Here is a 20484-nt window from a genome sequence, read left to right on the forward strand (position 1 = left end):
TCTGCACAGACGGATGCAGTCAAGATTGAGGAAGAATTCCACTGCAATTGATGAGGAGTGGTTTTACCCCATATGAAATTATTCCATTTGTGATTTTATTGAACAGAAAAAGGTTATAACTAAAGCTTGGAAATAATGACTGCTTTCGTCAAAACACACAGCCAGCACCTAGAACCACAGAATGGCTTAGGCTGGAAGAGACTTTAAAGATCACCCAATTCCAATGTAAAAGACATTTGACTATTTAGCAGAAGGAAGAGGGAGGCAGCATGCCCTGTTCGGTGTTAGATCACATCCAGCTGCTCAAGAAACACAAGGAAACAGGAGGGAAGAACTCAGCTACTGACTACAGGCCTGCAGGATGCCACAGAGCTGGGAATCACTTTCTCCCTCCTCACCACAATTCCAGATGTCACAAAGGGCAGAAGATACAGGCACAGCTCAGACTGGATGTGAAAGGGCACCATAATTAATGTATCCATTGCACACTGATCTCTACATCACCTCTGAAACGGGCCAGGACCATAAGGTACTGACAAACCTCTAGTTTATTAATCATGTTCTTTGCTCCCTGCAGAGATTACGTTAAAATAAAAATCCCATTTTAATTTCCCTTGAAGTCATCTGTGAAACATTCATTTTGGCTTAACCTCAGGCCTTCTTCTCTCTTCTTTTCCCTTCCAGGGAGCAGCAAATTACTTGTCTGTAAATGGAGATTTACCCAGTCTCCAGTTGCATGCAGGTGGGATTTAGATCATCATCAGTGTTTGGAGCATCATGGCTGTATGCAGAGCCCTGCACAATCCAAGAGCAGCAACAGATAAATCACAGGTCGCCCATCCAAAAGGGCTTACATTAATTACGTGAATCCAGCAGAGATAGGAGTGTGATTAAACTGTCACTACTGCCTGGGATTTGGATGTCATTCAGCAGTAATCCCATGCAATCTGCATCTGAAGTGCATGTAGGGGGATACCCCAACCACTTACCTTCCACAGAACCCAAGACTCCGGTAGAGAGCAGCATCCTTTCATGCAGAAACAGTTCCTGGAGAGCAGTGTCTGCAGAGGTGAGCTCTGAGCCTTCAGCTTTGCTCCTCCATCTCCCCGGACTATTGCAAACCAAAGAATACTGGGGACTTCCAGTTGGGTTGCAACTTCAATTAAATCCCAAAAGTCTCTTTAACAAATAGCACAACTAGACACAAGAACCATAGACTCACTGCTTAGCAAGTCTCCTCGCCAGAAAACTGAAGCAGAACTCAAACCTGTACATTCAGCAGAAGACAGGAAGATTACTACAAGCTACTTCTAGATTCTCACTCTCATTCGCCAACTGACAAGCTAGGTGGGGCAGCAAGTCATTTCTCTGCCTCATGATGGAAAATGGGATAGAAATCTGGTAGACAATGTAAAGAAACACCTGGGAAGTGCCTAGACAAGGCAAAGGGCAGATTGCTGCTGCAGAGTTTGATTTACAGTGCGTTATATAACAGTAAGGTGGCAAATCCCACTCGCCCAAGCAGGGTAAGGTGCAAAAGTATAGCCAAACTCAAACTAACTTTGCAGTGGATAGGCTCAACAAGTTAAGTTAAAAAACAACAACTTTGTTTTCGCTGTACCTGTTGCTCCCAGAACCTCAGCTCCGAGTTTTCGATGAGCTGCTGACAGCCAGTTCATGAAAGTTTGCAGTTTATCTCAAAACACAAACAGCTCCAGAATGAGAATTAACAGTGCTTTCCCCGGGACAGCAGAGGGCAGATGCCATCTTTATTTTGCACCCTAACCCTATATGGGAGAGGTAAGGCTCCCATTCAGAAGCACAAGCACTCCCAGCCACCTGGTTGGGAACAGGTTGTAGCTGTACAACACCATCTAATTCACAGTTGGAGGTTTTCCAGTTAATAAAGTGATCATACGGGGCATTAAAAAAAAAATAAAAACAATCCAAAAACAAAGCACTTCCTTCCTTTGCCACCTCCAGCCTCAAAAAAAAATCCCTTAAAAAAAAAAAAAAAAAAAAAAAAGCCAGCCAAAAAGTACAACAGCAGACAGCAGTGCTCCTGAAATTCAAAAGTGTCTTTTTTTCTTATAAGCTTTTTACATAGTGCAAATGTTATCAGTGCTTCTCATCAGTGTGCCATGGGAAGAGGACTAAGGATGGGCTGGAGGCAGTGATTAGCATCTCAGTAAACACCAGGATCTCATTGGGAACAGGCCTGCTGCTTCTCCTCCTGCCTCCACCCACACCCAGCATCAGAACATACTGCTCAGTCACATAACAAGCTTGCTTTGCAAGAAAACAGAGACCACATGCAACCCATGGCCCAGGAGGAAGCATGCAGCAATGCTCCTGGGAATCACCTAAGGATTATGCTCCAGAAAGGCAACATTTAGCCCAGATTCCATTTAGACACCTAATTCCCATGGTTACTGATTAAAATTAAGAGACTGAATTTCTATAGAAATTAAAGAATCTTTTGATGTGAAGATCCAGACATCTGTAGATGTAATGGAAGTGGCACATACCACAGGTTTTCCTATATCAGCTTAGCTCCTGTGTTAATTAACTCTATTTGCTCCAATACCCTCTTCTCCTATCTAAACACATCGCTGATCACCACTATGCTTCTCCTCCCCCATCCTTTCTCACTGTCTTTTCCTTGCCTTTGCTTATGCAGATTTCCCAAATCTTTGCCCCATCCAACAACGGCTCCCCTGTGCCCCATAGATTCAATTCCAAATTGCCTTTCTAGATCCCAGCAAGCAGCATGGGTTTCCTTGAGAGTATCCTTACCTTGCACTACCTTTCTTCTGCTGCCTCCTCCTGCTCCCAAGGATTTATGGCCCCTCAAAGGCTAATAAAGCCCAAACTTGCTGATTTGAAAGCACAGAGCAAGTCTCCTATGTTTACTCAGACCTGGAATACCAGAGGACAGCAGAACTAATTTATTCTCTGCATCAACAAAACCCATTTAGGGTGACATTTTTCACCTAGTCGGATGGTCTGCCCCAGTCTTTGCCAGCTGCACCTGCCTGTGCCTTATCCAGCATCCCCCAGGGCACTTCTGCAGCAGCCCAAGGGATTACCAGAGCACTCCTGCCTGAAGGCTTCTGGAAGCAGGGATGGAGCAGTGCACAGCCCAGCTGTACTAAGCCCACCTCCTTCTCTTCACTCTCCACTATGCAAAGACACCTTAGCTTTTGATCACACAACTCTTGGAAACAAAGAGGAGCTTGCAGAGGAGGAGCGGGACGGTGTTAACAGACAAGAAGCCAGACCTCTTAACCCCTCTGACACCAAGAAGGAAGGGCTGTCTGCACCCTACAGAGGCTGCAATCACAGAATTATAGAATCACCAAGGTTGGAAAAGACCTAAAAGATCATCCAGTCCAACTGTTCACCTATTACCAATAGCTCCCACTAAACCATGTCCCTCAACACAGCATCCAGTCTTTCTAGAATCTAGAATCGCTTCGGCTGGAAGGGACCTCCATTCTCACCCTTCCAATCACTTATTTTATAACTCTGGACACATTGCTGAAAGAGGAGTATTGGTTTAACCTATCCTTAGTTTGGGCTTTACGACTGCTTGTAAATCAAGTACCCTTATGACACTAAGCACCCAACAAGGTGGTGCATCCAGCTACAGAAGAGCTTCCATTTGATATGTACTTCTCACCAAGGCAGGAAGGTAAGCAAAGTTTGGAGAGATTAGAAGTGTATATTACCAGATCCAGTGACAGCTGGGACACAAAAAGCAAATCCTCAAGTACGAGCCAGCATCCCGGTCAGAGCAAGATCCACCAAGTGGGAACGTGCATCCTCCATCTGCCTCAGCTGATCAAATAGGCAGTGTTATTCCTCCACATAAAACCTCTCATCCCAGAACCTGTGGGAACCTCTTCTCTGCATACACAAGGCTCAAAGAGCACACAAAGCAGCTTGTGTGCAGTTACCAGAACACTATGCCGTTACAGAGCACATTGACAAAGACACAGAATCACGGAATGGATTGGGTTGGAAGGGACCTCAAAGATCTTCTAGTTCCAACACCCCTGCCATACATTGCCACAGAACAACAGCAAAACATCTTTACGCTGCAAGGATGTATCAAAATCAAGGGGTGGGGGGGGGGGGGTGGGGGGGCGGGGGAAATACTGCCTAAATGTCACTTTATGACATCTTGTCATAAAGAAAAAACTGCATCTACAGCACAAAGCCATCATGAATACAAAGCTGAGGGCAACCCCCAGCTGAGGACAGCAGGGCATTAATTGATGTTTGAGCAGTCACTGATGCCCAAGCCTCCTCCGCAGCAGCCGGGCTTGTTTGCAGCTCCTTTCCCACGTCTCCACCCCTTCAGTCTCCCTCTGCACAGATCCCAGCTACAGAGGGAACGCTCCCTCTAACAAGTATTACTCTTTTGATGATTGAATTAAGACATCCATATGGTGTTAGCTGATGGCTAACAAGATACAGGTGGTCTTTCATCACAAGGGTAATTGGTCTCTGCAGCGATGACTAACACACAAAAGTTGTCCCAGTTGTCATTTTTCCCCCTTAATATTATTTCTTTTCAACTCTAATAAGAAACATCAGTGTCTTGCACAAACAGTTACAGCAGGAACGTTTTGTCCAACATCAAGGCTAGCAAAGTGAAGAGAGCTGCAGGGAAAGAGAGAGGTAAGCAGAAACAGACAGGGAGGAGAGAAACTGGTGCTCAGTCCATATTGCCTCCTGTTCAAACTCATGAATTTCCCCAATTGCTTTGATCTGCTGCCTTTGGTGAGGTCCTGCCCCTTGCACTGGTCAGTACTGGCTCTGGCAATGGTCAGTGTTATCGAGGTTCATGCAACCAAGTGCTTAGAAGTATTAAAGCACAGCGTGACCTGCTGCTAACAGCCATCTGAGAAAATATTTAAATCCTCACATTTTAATTGGTTAATAAAGGGCCAGATTTGGAAGGACTACTCCAGACAAAAGAACCCTACTTTTGAAATCAAAAGGAGGCTTCATGAGAGCAGACTTCCTCTAAGGAACAGCCAAATATCTCATTAGCAGCACAATTAATGAAATGGCTGTACCTTGGCAAAAATTAATCTGCAAAGAGCTTCCAAGTGTTTCAAAATAGCAAAATTCAAAGGAGAAACGTAGAGATCAAACCCCAGTCTTTTAAAGCAAAACCAGGGTGACGTCTCTGAAGCCAAACTTCTACCTGAACAACCTGGATCAGCCAAGCAGTCCTTCTGCAGCCCCATGACCCCCTGCAGCACCTGCACTGTGCCATGCTCTGTGTGCATTCTGCTCCCATGGTGCTGACAGTGGACTGGAAGATACCTTCCCACAGTGCAAAGCACTCATCCTTTCCCTGAGCCCATAGTTCTGCAGATTTCCCTCGACATAAAAAAAAAAAAAAAGAAAAAGTCAGAAGAGTCTCAAGCTTACTCCCAAGGGGAACCAAACCCTATATGTGAATGAAGAACATCATTTTTACATCTGTACTGTACCACTGCCAGCCAGAGCTAGTGATCTGTCCCATATTCCTCAGGCCCAGGGCTGGTTTGGAAGATGTAGCTGTCAAGTGACAGGTTGGTCAGGAGGGAAACACCTTGGCAGCAACAGCAATGCAGCAACAGCCTCTGCCAGCAGAGCTAACAGCTCCCAAAAAGAGGAGGCAGATGTCTGGCAGGTTCAATCCCAGCAGCTGGGTGACAGTTCCACTGGATGGGAGGCTGGGGTTTGTCACTGCACACATTGCCTTCTTCCTTCTCTACACTGCACCAGAGATGGACTCCCCCTCAACAAGCTCTTTTCACTGGTTTCTAAGAAGCATTCTAAGGATTATTTTACTTCATTGTATTGCATAGTGCCCACCATTTGATTTCATGATCCAAGTCAGCCTACCCAAGGAGATCAGACACTGTAGTTAATTGGACTGCACTGATATCTCCACAGAACTAGGTCTCACAAAACATGATCTGTTGGGCCACCTCATGATTTTGATACACGTCACAGCTATTCCTCTGGTTAACTCTAGTTCACTTAGTTCTAGTCACCCAGGATCACAGCCCCAGCCTACCTGCAGCAACCTCTCCCCTTCAGAGTGCAAATCAAAGTAGTTCATCACATCACCCAGTGACAGAGACAGGTTTCATCCCAAAGGGCACCATCTACAACTACCACCAAAATGACATGCTGGCTTGTTAATTCTTGACATGGTCAGCTCAGCACCTTCCAATCTATTTAATTAATTTTATGAACTCAAGAGCTAATATAGACTGTCCTCTGCATGCCTGCTGTTTAAATGACAAGCAGCTCTCTCCCACAGCACTGTTTCCAAGAGGCTGCTGCAGAAATGCTGAACCCCACAAGGCTCTCAGCTGATGACCATTTTCAATACACGACAGAGAAACCAATATGCTCAAAAATGACATTTTACAAAGACATCAAAATCAGCAAATCCTTATCAACTAAAAAAAAAAAAAAAAAAACCAAAAAAACACCAGCTGTGAGGAACACAGGGCAGAGTAACATGGAAACAGCTCCCACCCTCAGTATGCTCTCACAGATTCATTTGTGTTGGACCCAAGCTTTATTTGCTCAGCTCATAACAAAAAAAAGCTATTAGCAGAAGGTTAAGGGAACTGGAACAATTGCTGGAAAATAATGGAGCTCATAGTACTTATGGGTGTGTGCATATATACATTTAATTGAACAAATACATCCATTCTGCTACCGCCTTTCACAACAGCCTGCCTGCAGTGGGAAGGCTATTCCTGTTAGCTGATTATTTTTACTGCTCTAATACTCTCTACACGCTTGTTTATGTTTCCATTTAATTTCCTAGGATGTTATGACAGGTGTGTTACAAGGGGACATGTCCACATGGAGGTGGACAGCATCACTGAGTGAAGATCCAATGTGAGCACAGCAGAAAAGCTGTAAGGAAAGCATTTGACTGCTGAGTTGTAGGTGGGTGAGTTCAGGGAAGCATCATCCAGCAAAAAGAGCTGGAAAGAATTGGCAAGTGCAAGCCTAAGCAAGACACACTCCTTGCACAAGAAAGTTGTCAGCAGTCAGACAAAATTAGCAGTTCCACTACACTGTCAACCATCATCCAGCTACTGAAAACCCAGGTGGATTTCCCAGCAGGAAAAAAACAGTTCTACAGAATGGGGAAGAGATGGGAACAATGCCCATCTCAGTGCATTTCTGTGGGTTCTCAGGGTGCTCGCTGTCATCCCATAGTATGTATTATGTAGAAATCAACATCTGTAAAGAACAAAACAGGTTCCAGCATGCAAGCCCGATCATCTGCAAAGTCTGCTTTTAGTTCCAACATATTCAACGCTTCTCAGAACCACATACCACGTCCTCCAGATAACAGGCTTCAGAATAAATGCAAAACGTTGCCATCAAAGGTGCTGTCACTGACTGCCCATCCTACAGCCCTTAAAATACAGTGAGTTTCATACTGACTATTAGTTAGACCACGATGGGAGCTGCCCTACAGAGGGTTGAGTTTTTCTGCTCTCAGCTTTTTCTGTAATGCCACAGATCAATATTTTCACTTTTGTTTTTAAAATCAGAAGTCCCAAATCCTTCTTTGCTTTGGAAATATTTACTGATGTACCCTAATGTATGTTACACCAGATACATAGATGATGAATGGTTCTGAGGTTCACAGCAACTGCTTAGCTTGCCAATGTGAGTTTCCCCAATAGATATTGAGTACTACTTCTTTGTGTTACCACACACATAATGTGGAATCAAACTCTGATGATTTCAGCATCTTATGCTGATAACATGTGATTAACACATGGCTATAGATACTAACACTCAGATCTCATTCTTGTCAGTAGACAAAAAGTTCTTGCATCACCAAAACACAATGCTTGCTGTCACTCTGACTGAAGTGAGCTACCATAAGTGAATTTTCAATTGGACAAATTCATCCCTGGAGACAGCAAAATTCCAACTAGGGCACATTTGTCTTCCTCTTCAGCAACTCAGCTCTCAGCTTGGTGCTTCAAGCAAGCAAGAAAGGCACGAAATGTGAGAGCGAGCATTTCTCTGCAATTGTCACGGCAAAAACAGAGATGTCTCCACTCATTCAACCCAAAATAACCCCACAGCACCGCAAAGCTCAGAGCCAACAGGGATCACTCACAGCCCCATCCCCTTTGTGGGACTGGTTAGTCCCATTTGAGTAGTTGTGGGCACAGAACAGAGTTTGCCTCTTACACCAATAACTCAGGAGCATTCACTCTCACCATTCAGTCCCCTTCCTGGGACTTCTTTGAGATCCATTCTCCTGTTAGTGCCGCCTCTGAGTCACCAGGTCTCCCAAACCAGCAAGTCATGGAATCGCAGAAAGGTTTGGGTTGGAAGGGACAACAAGTAACATCAGGTTTCAACTCCTCTGCCTCAGACAGGGTTGGCAACCAGTAAATCAGGCCCCAACTCAGTCTGCCCAGGGCCCCATCCATCCTGGCCTTGAACACCTCCAGGGATGGGGCACCCACAGCTTCTCTGGGCAGCCTGTGAAAGATAACACATGGGATGGGAGTCCATGAAGTGAAACACTGAGATCGCTTTGGCAAACTTGAAGGAAATCTCTGGCACATTAAAACCAACACAGCATTCTTCCAACGTGCCAAGCAACCCAGCAGTGCTCCCTTGCAACATCAATATCAATTTCCTCCATCAACAGGAGACAGAATAATAGCAACTTCCTCTCTATAATGCAGCCTTTAATTGTCTCAGATCTAATGCTGGCTTCCAGAAGCCATTCATTCTGCTCTGTAGGTAACCATGCTCTAGACAAGATGCAACAACTTCAGCAGCACATGTTAAATGCTGCAGGAAGCCCAGAAGGTGCATAAGGAGGCTGCTAATAACATTAATCTACCACTGCATTACCCTGGCTCTTGCCAAGCACGCAAGCCAGTGCTGAAAGCAACATGGGTGCTCCAGTGACCAGAAAACACTTGTAAGCTCTTACTCATCCAAGAGGCAGCAAATCCATACAACCAGTCAGATCAGATTTTTTTCTCCCCCGTATCAGCTCTGTAACATTTCTGATCCCCCTCTTAATGGCAAAGTCTTCATTGATTTCAACAGAACTCAGCAAGATCCAGCAGAAAAGGAACTAAGAAAAGTGGGAAATGTCAAGTGAGTCATTAGTGGGTAGAAAAAGGAACTGTGTAGTGAGTAGTTCTCAACACACTTCTCCTCCTCTACCCCCCCCCTTAAAACAAACGATGCTACAAATTGATGGAATCCTTTGACATTAGTGAAGTTGCAGTAATGATGAGCCCTGCACAGACTGCAGGAGCAAGGTGCTCCTCCCATCAGAGTGGTTACTTATGCCAAATGCCAATAAATACACAGGGAGAATCACCTTGTTTTGATATCTTTAAAAACGAGTTGAGACCTTAAATACAACAGACAGGAGAGAGGGAAGCAAACCAGCACCAAAGCAGACTTTCCCTTCTTCATAAAGCCACAAAAACTCCTATATTTTCTTATCTCTTGGCTGCTATTGCCAGCTTTACGAACTTTTGTGTCAAACATGTGTCACTCGGTGACATGGAAGGGAATATATCTCCCAGGGGTAGCAGGAACAGACACCACTATAGCACTAACGTTGTTTCCTCTGAACATCCTTTGGTGCATGCCCTCAGCTACCACAACACAGCCCTTCTTGGGTTGGTTACTACAGCAACAGGATCTGTTTGAGTTTGGTATCAACACATTGCAGGCTTCAAAAATAAAAAATATGTAACATACCCACAGTTAGCTCAAGAAACATGAAGCTACACGTCAGCAGCCCATGCCACAGAGATAACTCTCCGTAATCTTTCATCCTGTCTCTCTAATTACAAAACTCCACGAATCCCCACCTCCTTGGCTGAGCACAAGCCTGAGCAACCTCTGCCTCCCGAGGAAGCACAGCAGAGGTGCACTGCCCATCTCCTGCAGAGAAAACACAGCATGCAGAACTTGAGACTTCAGGGCCATAAACGTATTCTGTTCTATGGCTTTCATTACGAGTAAAGTAAAGCTCCAATTTAAAACTCATTCAGTATCGCAACTGCATACATGCATTTATCCTAATACAAAAGAAAAAGATGTTGGTTGGTGAACAGAGCAGTCTTCCTGCACTGTCACACACCTTTACATGAGGTTACTTGAAGTTATTCCACTGAACTCCAGTACAACTCAGAGGGAAGGAAAAAACTCTCAGTGCAAGGGGTTATTTGTGTCTAATTCACTGCCTGGGGACAAAAGAGGGATTTTATTGTAGGTGAGCAATAACTAGTACTTAGCTGTCAGGTAAGAGACTGCTTCTTCCCCCTGGCTACAGTACAGCCCATATGTACTTGACAACACACTGAAGACAACATGGACTGGTCAATCAGATCATTTCTTACCAGCAGCCAACCAGGATGGAAAGCTTGGCCAGACTATTACCACTGTCATTAATTAGTTTCTATCCTAAGGGAACAGCCTATGCCAGATTTGCTCTTAATTTAAACTGAGGGAACTTACCCAAAAAACATTTTACCCGGTCACACACAGAGCAGCCCCCACTGAGTGAGCATGCTATTATGAGAAATCAAACTGATATAAATATAACAGTGACAGTATACACTCTGCAGTTATTTCCTCTGTGAAACAAAGGAGAATGAAGTGGGTAAGCTGCTCAGCCAGCTTTCTACTAAGGCCACTGAAAATTGCGTTGACGACACCAACAAAAAATAATCAGTGTAACACAAGCCCGAGCAAATAATTCTCTAATAACACCTTAAATAAGAACTCTGACCACTTCTCAAGTATTCTCAAATCTAAAATGACATACATTTCCAACAGCTTCCTCTCCATTCATATACACTCACAGAGCAATATTTCTCCTGTTCATTTTTTCCTGTTAGCTTGTATTTTTAATAACCCAACTGAATGCAGTTTGATGTCAGAATTAATCATCCCCTATTCCAAAACCTACTTGTGATGGACAGGTTGGGAGAGGACAGACATTGAACTTCACTGCCGGCATGGCTGATAGGTTGGGTGTACACATGCTCTCTTCTGCACCCCACAGTTCACATGTACACACTCAGATGGGATTCCCATAAGCCAGTAAATTCAATTTTTATTTTTATTTTTTTTTGCAGTCTACCTGTAGAAAGGAACCCTACACAGTTAAATGCATATTTCTGAAGGAAGCACATAGTAAGCAGAAATCATTTTCTTCTGGCAGCGTTTTCCCAGCCACAGCTGATCTGCCAACTTTATTTAAATAAAGTTATTTCAGCATGCAAGATGAATGTATCTAAGGACCAAGAAGAATCACTCTTCCTAATCTTCCTCTTACGCACCCTCCTTAATCCTGTTCTCAGACATGAAGCATTGCTTAAAAACACCCATGGAACAGACAGAAAGTTGCTGCCTCTTCATATCGGTTTTCTTTTTTAACAGATAATCTTAGAATCACTGCAAATTCCAGCTCATCATTTACAATGCTGGCAAAGCTGACCCAGTGACTTTAGTCTCATCATTCACCTTTGGGCTGTACAGTATCATGTATTTTACATATCACCCTGCTCTGTCCAGTGGATCCCTCACAAGCCCTTATAGAACAAAGGCAAGGTTAATAGCAACAAAGGGACAGAAATATCAGGATTTTATGGCCAGTGACAGGAAAACATGGACACGCTTCGAATATGTAGAAGAAGCTCTAAGTCACGTAGGAACACATCCAGAAATGCCATGCTGTGCAGCTGTGCTATCCCAGGACACCTAAAGCCCTTCAGGTCAGTGGGACTGCCCAGCTTTGGCCACAGCTGTGTTCAGTTATGGCTGGGAGCTTGCTAAATGTCATAGCAAGGAGAGCACTGATGGCAATGTGCATTCAGTTGATGGCTGAAAGCCTGGAGAAGGATGAAAGCACAAGTGCATGGAGCTTTAGATCCTAGAAATAATACTAACAAACTAAAGAAGAAATGCATTTGCAGCAGCACATACTTCAACTTTATTGTGATTTATTGCATTGGAGCCATTTACCTAGTGACAAGCACTGCAGACTGAAGGGTGAGCCAAGCTAGTGAAGCTTTTGGTTTTGTTTTTTTCCCCTCCAGGTGAACAACTTCATCCAGACCACCCACTTTAAATCTGCTGCAGTGGGTTCTACTGCTGAAACCAGTGAGCACTTTACGACAACCAGAGATGCTTCACCAGGTAACTCGACACAAATTTCATATTTTAGGCATCTGGAATATGTTTGCAATGTGATCATCACAATAATGAGCTCAACTCTTGGTTCAGCAGATCTCAAAGTAGACATCACCACCTTCTTCATCCTGTTTTGTTAATTACATGGGTCACATTATTTGGCACCTGCTGGAGTATATCGGGTCACAGCACCTACTTTGTAACAGCCCTGCTAAAATGTGATGGTGGAAATGACCAAGACATGCACCTCCTTTTCAGTCAACCTTAAACAGCCAGTATCAGAATTTAAAGCAATCTGGGCAAACAGCAGCTTCCTAACTATTCACTCTCCATTACCATGGCTGTCCATCTTTACCATAGCTACAACAAAAGAAAATATCAAGGTACCTCCCTGCTGCTTACTATCACTCAAACACAGACCAATGCCACCTTACCTTCACCAGCACAGCACCACAGAGAGAAGAAACCTGAAGGCAGCCCTTCCACAGGAAACAAATCGGACAAAACCAACATGGAATAACTTCCAGTGAGAGGTTAACAGAGCCTTACCTATGTACAGAGAGGAATCTTTCCGCCTCACGTGGTCATCAATGTAGGAAACTCCCAGGGGCTGGACAGGGGTAGCACCAATGCCCAGGAGGACCTGCGCTCCAATGAGCAGCAAGTACATCATGTTGGTGGCAGTCCGATTCCTGCAGATAAGGTCCGGGTCTGGTCCCTCATCACTGGTGGACCCATTGGCAGCACACACATCCCTCCCTTCAGCTCCCCAGCGTATTTCCCCTGATTCGTATTCGTACTGGTGGGTCAGAAATTCAGGCAACGCGGAAAGGAGGGCACCCAAGGCCATGACAATCCCTCCACATCCTATCAAGCGTGGTCTGTGTCCTCGGGCTCCGAAGTAGCTCACAAAAAGGATGAGGGCCAGGTTGCCGATTTCAAAGCTGCTGGCAATGACACCCACGTCTGCACTCTGGAGGTTGAATCGCCGCTCCAAGGTGGTTAAAACACTCACCTGCAACAGAGAAATCCAGAGACAGTTACTGAAAGGGAATGCAAACTGCTTTCTGTCCTCCCTGTATGCCTTGCGAATCCTTGCACATACTTGGCTTGCATGCTAGCACAAGTTTAGGAAGTCAGTCAGAGACAGCGATGCACAAATAGGCAATTTGGCTGGCATAGAAGGCTTCCATTAAAGCATTTAAATAAAACGGTGATCAAATGGCTTAAACTGTTCGTGGATTAGTTAATGACTGAGATCTTCAATTACAGAATGGCTTTGAGAAGACAAGCAAATTAAGATTTACATAGAAGATTTAAACCTACTATAAAGAAGGAAAAATGTAACGTGGTGGCTATTTAACTTGAAAAAGAGACACAGGAATAGTCGTCAATCTCAAGACTGATGCAAAAAGGAATGACCTGTTCTTTGTATTCAAAAGGGGCAGGATAAGAAGCGACAAGCTGAAACAACAGCACAGCTGACTCAGATTAAACACAAGGTTGGAAGGGGGGGAACGGGGAAGTGGCCTTCTGATGGCAAGGGATGTCAGGTATGCAAATATACTGCCTGGAGAGGCTGCAGGGCTACTGGAAAAGAACACAGAGCAGCATCCCTCAGGAACACTACAGGTATGACTGATCTTGCCACAGGGCAGGAAGATGGATCTGGTGATCTCAAGGCATCTACCAGTCTTGATTACATAGGGCAATGAAACGCACCATGGGTTTTACACAGTGGTCAAAGCCCTGAGCAATGGGGAAGGGAAGAGGAAATACTGGGCACCTCACTTACTGCCACCCCTGTTCACCAGAGAAAACTCAGTGCATTCTTATGTCTGAAGCAGTGTCTGATCTACATAAGAAAATAAAGAAATATAATCTTGAACATGTCACAGAAACACCAAAAGTTTTTCCCTTAGATAAAAGACTACCTCGTTTTTCAAAATGCAAAAGATGACCACACTTAAGGTTGTCCTAAAACAGGCAAGTTTTGCTGTTAAAAAGAGCCACACCATGCTGTAAAGACCTCACAGCAGAAGGTGGCCCCTGGATAGAGTAAAAATAGCCTCCCGCTGGAGGCACTGAAAATCTTTGCTGATAAACCTCACGAAGAAGGAGCCAGTCTGACCGACTTTAAAGTATTCTGACAGCAGCTCTTCTCCAGGGGCAGCTGGCCTCTGCTAGGGTAGAGCAGGGCACAGCCTGGACAAAGACAGCCCCAGCAGCAGCATGAGGGAAAGACAGCAGGAGCAGCCCCTCCACTCTGCATAAGCAAAAGCCCTGAGACTTCAGCCAGAGAGGTCAGGTCTACAAGAATCATTTATTTGGGATTTTTGAGTATTCAGCCTTTGTCCTGTACAAGCAGTTGTTATTTTATGTCAGTGCTCAGATTCAGGAGCCAAGAACTGAGCAAGTAGAGAAAAAAAAAAAACAAAACAAAAAAAAAAAAACAACACAAAGAGAACCATAACCTAAAATCTCAGCCCTCTGACTGAAGACAACGCCACAGCAAAAGTCCTACCCCACAGCAAAGCCAAGTGAAGGTATGTGTGTGCCTGAGAGAGAGGAGACTGCTGTTCCATCTGGAACACAGGGTGCAGCTCCTGCTGGGTGAAACAGTGCTGGGATTCACTGGGAGAAAATGCTGACCTTGTGCATGATGGCACAGCACAGCCTGTCCCTGCTGCAGCGAGCTCAGCCGCTCTGTTTGGCAAACAGTGCCTGAGTGCACATCTAAGGGAGATTTCACTGTTCCCAACCCTCCGTGGGACCCGGCTGAGCATCCAGGGACAGACACAGTCACAGCAAAGCAGAGCTATGTGCACAGCATCCTGCTGCCCAAGGCTGGCCCTCCAGGCACTCCATTTATCACCCACAGCATGGATTGGTTTTACCACAAGACGTGAGCTAATAGGGTCAGTGTATCATACCAGCAGGGCTCCAACACTCAGCCTCATGCCACAAACATCAGCAAAGCCTGCAGGCAGCATAAAGCCAGGCTTTGGGGACCCCTTCATGCTTCTAGATTCCAAGCACAACTTCCAGCCGCTTAAAAGGAAGTTGATGGAGTTCAGCCGCTGACCTCAGAGGCAAAAAAATCACATCCACATTGCCCATTTCTGAACCATACCTACATAGGAAACTCCTAAGTACACATTTCAGCTGTGTAAACTGAGGCACGGAGAGCCAAATGTTAGCGAGGCAAGTACAGATGGAATTCGTGGTGGCATAACTCAGGATGGTTGATCTGAAGCTAAGAGAAGTGATTTCCCAAGGTGAGTAGGCATTACCTAGTTTTGGAAGTCTCTCCTGCATTTGAGCCTGCTTGCCAAACTGTCCGCTTTTACCATGCATACATAAGTAACTTAAAAGCAGGCTGGCATTTAGAAACACTTTGGTGCCATGGCAGAGTGCTCAAATTTTGGAGCGCTGGATTCCAAACTGCACCTTTCCTACACGAAACTCACAGTGACAGGGACAGTACACCACTGACAAACCTGGGAATTAGAACTAGCAGCCCCAGCTGTCATTCTGCTCTTACTTCACTTGGACTTGGGCTGTCCTTCCCCTTTTGTAATAAGACACAGTAGGGAGGGAGACTCAGTCTGCATCACTCCAGGGAGCTGCTTTACTTTTTGCTAACAGCTTTTTGCTTTGCTTCGGTGAAGAAACAAAAAGCAGAGGAGAAAGACCAAACTCCAACCATCCTGATAAAGCAGGCAGGAGTTTATTCCTTTATTATGCGATGTATCAGGCGTCAGCCTCAAGCACCCAGAAGAAAGCAGCATCTGAAAGCGAAGCGCTGACACCAGCATTAGCAGAGTGGGCTCCAAAACACTCACAGCGACTGGGGGGGAACAAAAAACAAAACCCAAAATAGGACTGGAAAATAAACACGAAAAATGTCAACATGCAGATTTTGCATCAGAGAGCACCAGCAACAACGGCATTACATCCAGAGTGGCAGCAGCTGAGAAAGCACAGTCCAAATCCTTGCTTTAACATTGGCCGTGACCTTAAATACACACTCTGCCTACAATGCTGGCATTAGCATAGCAGAGATGTTACTAACATTAATTCAAAGCCAACCTCTTAGCCCGTGGCTAAAATCATTCTTTCGCTTTCTCCTACACCCCACATTAACACTGCTCTCTGTATGCAAGCATCTCCCAGCTGTAACCTGACTGATAGCTGCAGTCTGCATGCAGGAAGCTGCTGCTGCCCTTGTAACTGCTGGAACAGAAGACAGCACTGCGCTGCCCATATTTCCCCAGCAGCAGCCATGGCAGCTCCCAGACACAAGCTCTATTTACCAAGAGTTATGTAAATGTTACAGAAGGCACTACAGGTCTCTGTGAAATACTGACATCACGTGAAAGGGCTGTGAGGATTAGAAAGAGTTGCCGTGTGCTGAGAGCAGGGTGAGTGCTCAAGAGCACCATTCCCACCACCTCCTGCAGCAGGAATTGCCTTTCCACCCCCCAACTACATCCTCTGCCTCCACAGTTTCCACTCAAGACATCTCCCACCCAGCACTAAGGTTTAGCTATGGCACTAGATACCAACAGCTGCTGCTGCTTTGCAAGTTCACACTCCTCCATGGTAAGCCTGCACAAGATACACTAACTGAACCACTGTAACCTGCATCACTTTGGGCACCTGCACATTGTCCTCAGAAGAAAGCCAGGCTGGGGATCTAGAGAAATCATGTAACCCAGCCTTCTGTCTTTGTGAGCACACAGCCTAACACACAATGACCACAAGTAATTAAAGCTCATTGCACGCTATCTGCGAGCTACAGACCTCATCTCCCTCCTCTTCTTACAGAGCCATGAAGGCTATGCTCCTGTCTGCCTCAGTCACATCCCAACACTCACAGGGATCTGGGCTGAAGGGTCCTCCCAAGTCTACTCTGAAACACTTCTCCATGATTGAAAAAGGAAAGCGATCTCACATTCTGTACACAGTGACAAATTTCCTACAGTAAAGGAGAGAAAAAAAAAAAAAAAAAAAAAAAAAAAAAGAAATCAATCCTCAGCTTACATTTTTTTTTTTTTTTTTTTCAGCCACAGCAACTTATATTGCCATCCCTGTAACCAAACCCAGGGAAGCTTTTGTGCCTTTCTGGCCTTACTTCAATACTATTTGCTCACATTCATCATTCTTGTCTGCCCCAAATCTATAGATCTTGGCGTTTCTGAATGATAGCACATTTGTTCTCTCCATAGGCTGTTTATTTTGCATTAATGCTCAGAAAAATGCAATCCGCAGACCTGCCTCACACTATTGCCCCACTTTATCACTAAGAAATGAATCGAAAGCTGGGGGCACAGTTACAGAGTCACATATATAGTGCACTGAAAATGGATATCATATTGTTCCTATCTCCAATGATCAAGTCATATTCACCCACAGAGTCTACAGATAAGTTCATTGTATTAATAATACAGGGTTATATATAGAAAACACATTGACTTTATGCCTGAAGGGCCTTTTTTAAAGGCTTCTTTTTAATGTAAAATGCATTTTCTCAGTTATGTGGTAAGAGATTGGACTTGAAGAGACATGTCTGCAGCGCTAAAGGGTGTAAAATAATTGCCTGGCAACTCAGTTCCCAAAGGAAAACAAACGCCAACCGTCTCCCACAGTCTCCCCTACAGAGCTGGGAAAGTCAGGTTTCCTCCAAGAGCCAAAGGAGCCATCCTGGAATGAGCACAGCCAGACCCACGTGCCTTCAACCTCCTTTCTTTGGTTGTCCCCTGGGCCACCCTTCCAGCACCCAAGCAAGATAGGGCTAAGGGAATGGTGAGGCTATGGGCACGGCCCACCTCAGGCTGCCAATCACTCCTTTCAACACCTCTTCAATTTCCACTGATGGGAACGATGTTCTCACTGCAGATGCTGACACCTGTGCTGGCTTTGGGCATGTGAACGCACGAGAAAGCAAAAAAGGGTGGTGAGACCAACACACCCAGGCTGGCTCCGCTCAGGGGCTGGAAATAGTCTCTGCATAGAAATTTGCATTCACGTGACAGGGATAATAGATGCTGCAGCTGAACCTCTGCTGGGAAGTAGGGTGTTATTAGCTTGACTGTTGCTGCTGGCCTAGAAACAGCATAGGCACATGCACCAGTAAATCTGCAAGTTCCTGTGCTGGTGCCAGTAGGAATTTGCAGCTTGAATCCATGCTCTGCTCCACTGCCTGGTGCGGGCAATTTATTCCAGATTCTAGGGACCAGCTCTGAGCTTATTGATAAGGTCCAAGGGAAGCACATGCTCAAGGTCAGGATTTTCAGTGGCCTGAGCAGAAAGGACACTACTCCATGCAGCAAGAAAAGCACAGCTTTTCTGCTTGAGAAGGATGCATGGCTCCTTCCTTCCTTGCTGCAACCACATAGAAATCTTTCTGCTACTTCTCATACCATACTGTGCCTCAGTAGCCCATATTTTGGTAGCTGTAGCACTTTCCACTATTTCAGCAAGCATGAGATCCACACAGATCAAATGTGCAACATAAAAATTAACCTCTGTGGAACAGGCAATCATTGCAGCAAACACTACTGAGGTGCTGCTACCTTAAGCAACTGCTTCTTAAGGATCTCTATGGGACAGCAGGGACTGGCCCCTTTTCCTGCCACCACTCAGGAAGAGCAAAGAGCGCTGCCCCACTTGAAGAGATACGAGCACAGAGGCTGCCAGGGGGTGTTAATTGCACTCTTCCCCCTCACGTCCATCATGAAACAACACTGAGTCACCAGCAGCTCAAAATAGACACAGGTACATAGCACCAGGAAGCACCAAACTACGTAGAGAAGCCTGAACAGCTTTTTCTGTTGCTCTGAAACAGACACATCACATTTTTTCCTCTCTAAAAAACCCTTCTGAAGTCCCAACCTAAGGGAATATTATCACAGCCACTGACTCAGTGTCCATGCAGCCCTTCTGCTCCCAAGCTTGCCAAAGATTCACCTCACTGTATGAACACAAGTGATATTTCAGTCTCTGACAAATTACCTGCATAAATATACCCAGTGCTGGAACCCATTTGTAGCCCACACTTCCCTTTAGCAGCACACATACAACAAAGCTAGCAGGTAAACAAACCCTTATTTTTAAACGTTGTGTCACTTTCATTGGCAGCAAAAGAACAGATTGTGAACATGCACAGAGCTCAGACCTCAATCCCAGCACAGAACAGCACTGCTGGCACATTTCACATTTCGGGAGGAGCATGAATTCCACGTGCAATAAGCACACAGCAGCAGGGGTTCACAGAAAGGGGCCAGTGCTCAGCTCAGTGAAAGCAAACAGCCACAGGAATGCATCAGAGCAGCTCTGATACATTCAGAAACATTTTTTTTTTTTTCTTGTGTCCAATGAGCAGCTGAATGGAGCCAGACAAAAAGTAACCTAAACTGTACATACCAACTTAAATGCAGGCTCCTACAGAGTGACAGCTACCCCTGGCACAAACAGGGCTGCAGTAAGATCCACCCACGGGCCCTGAACTGTGCAAACAGGGCACCTTCATCCTGGGTTCAGCTCCAGACCAGGGGCTCTGATCTGCACTGTGCTGATGGGTCAGCAGAAACACAGAGAAGAGATGGAGCTCACGTCTCCAGGGGCTCTTACTGCAAAGAAAACCTTCTTCTATGGGCCACCAAAGCACCAGAGAGGCAGGATTTTGACCTGCAACACTACAGGGCCATCATTTCACTCTGCCTCTTCCTCTCCCCTAAATCAACGCAGATCTGCAGTGAAGACTTCACACTATAAAAGCAGGGTTACTTACCACAACAGAAACCACAATGCAAGCCTGACAAGAAAACCTGTCATAAAAGGACTTCACGTTATCTTAATTTATGATGAAGAGCTGCATTCAGGACTAAGGATTGCACCTGAGTCATGTCACAGCGCAGGTGTGGGGCCCGCAGAGCTGACTGCAGCATCTCTCCCAGCACCAGGAGAGAAGCAGGGCAGAAGTGACACACACAGGGCACTCTGAAGCAGTGTTAATACGAGCTTTGATAGAAGCTGAATTCATTTTCAAAGGTAAAAGGACAGCGGTGATTACATAAAGGCTGTGTGCTGAGAGAGGAAGGCTTCTGACAGGTCCTGCTCCTTCTCCCCTACATCTGCTTTGGCTCTGATATGTTTTATGTTCCACTCCCTAGCGCGGATGCGTGGCTACAGCAAACGGGAACTCAGCTTAAAGAGAACTTAGAGCCGTTTCTCATCAACCAG

At 45.3% G+C, this 20484-nt stretch overlaps 1 protein-coding gene across 2 annotated transcripts in view; it reads right to left on the reverse strand.

Moving 5' to 3' along the window:
* Window positions 1-20484, reverse strand: part of SLCO3A1 (solute carrier organic anion transporter family member 3A1) — a 112378-nt gene that overhangs the window by 78132 nt on the left and 13762 nt on the right. For both annotated transcript variants that reach the window (XM_052671679.1, XM_052671680.1), the window contains exon 2: window positions 12787-13252. In XM_052671679.1, coding sequence (XP_052527639.1) covers window positions 12787-13252 — 466 coding nt within the window. The remainder of the gene's footprint in view (window positions 1-12786; window positions 13253-20484) is intronic.

This window comes from Tympanuchus pallidicinctus, unplaced genomic scaffold, assembly GCF_026119805.1.
Source record: "Tympanuchus pallidicinctus isolate F22 unplaced genomic scaffold, pur_lepc_1.0 scaffold12, whole genome shotgun sequence".
Classification (NCBI taxonomy): Eukaryota; Metazoa; Chordata; class Aves; order Galliformes; family Phasianidae; genus Tympanuchus; species Tympanuchus pallidicinctus.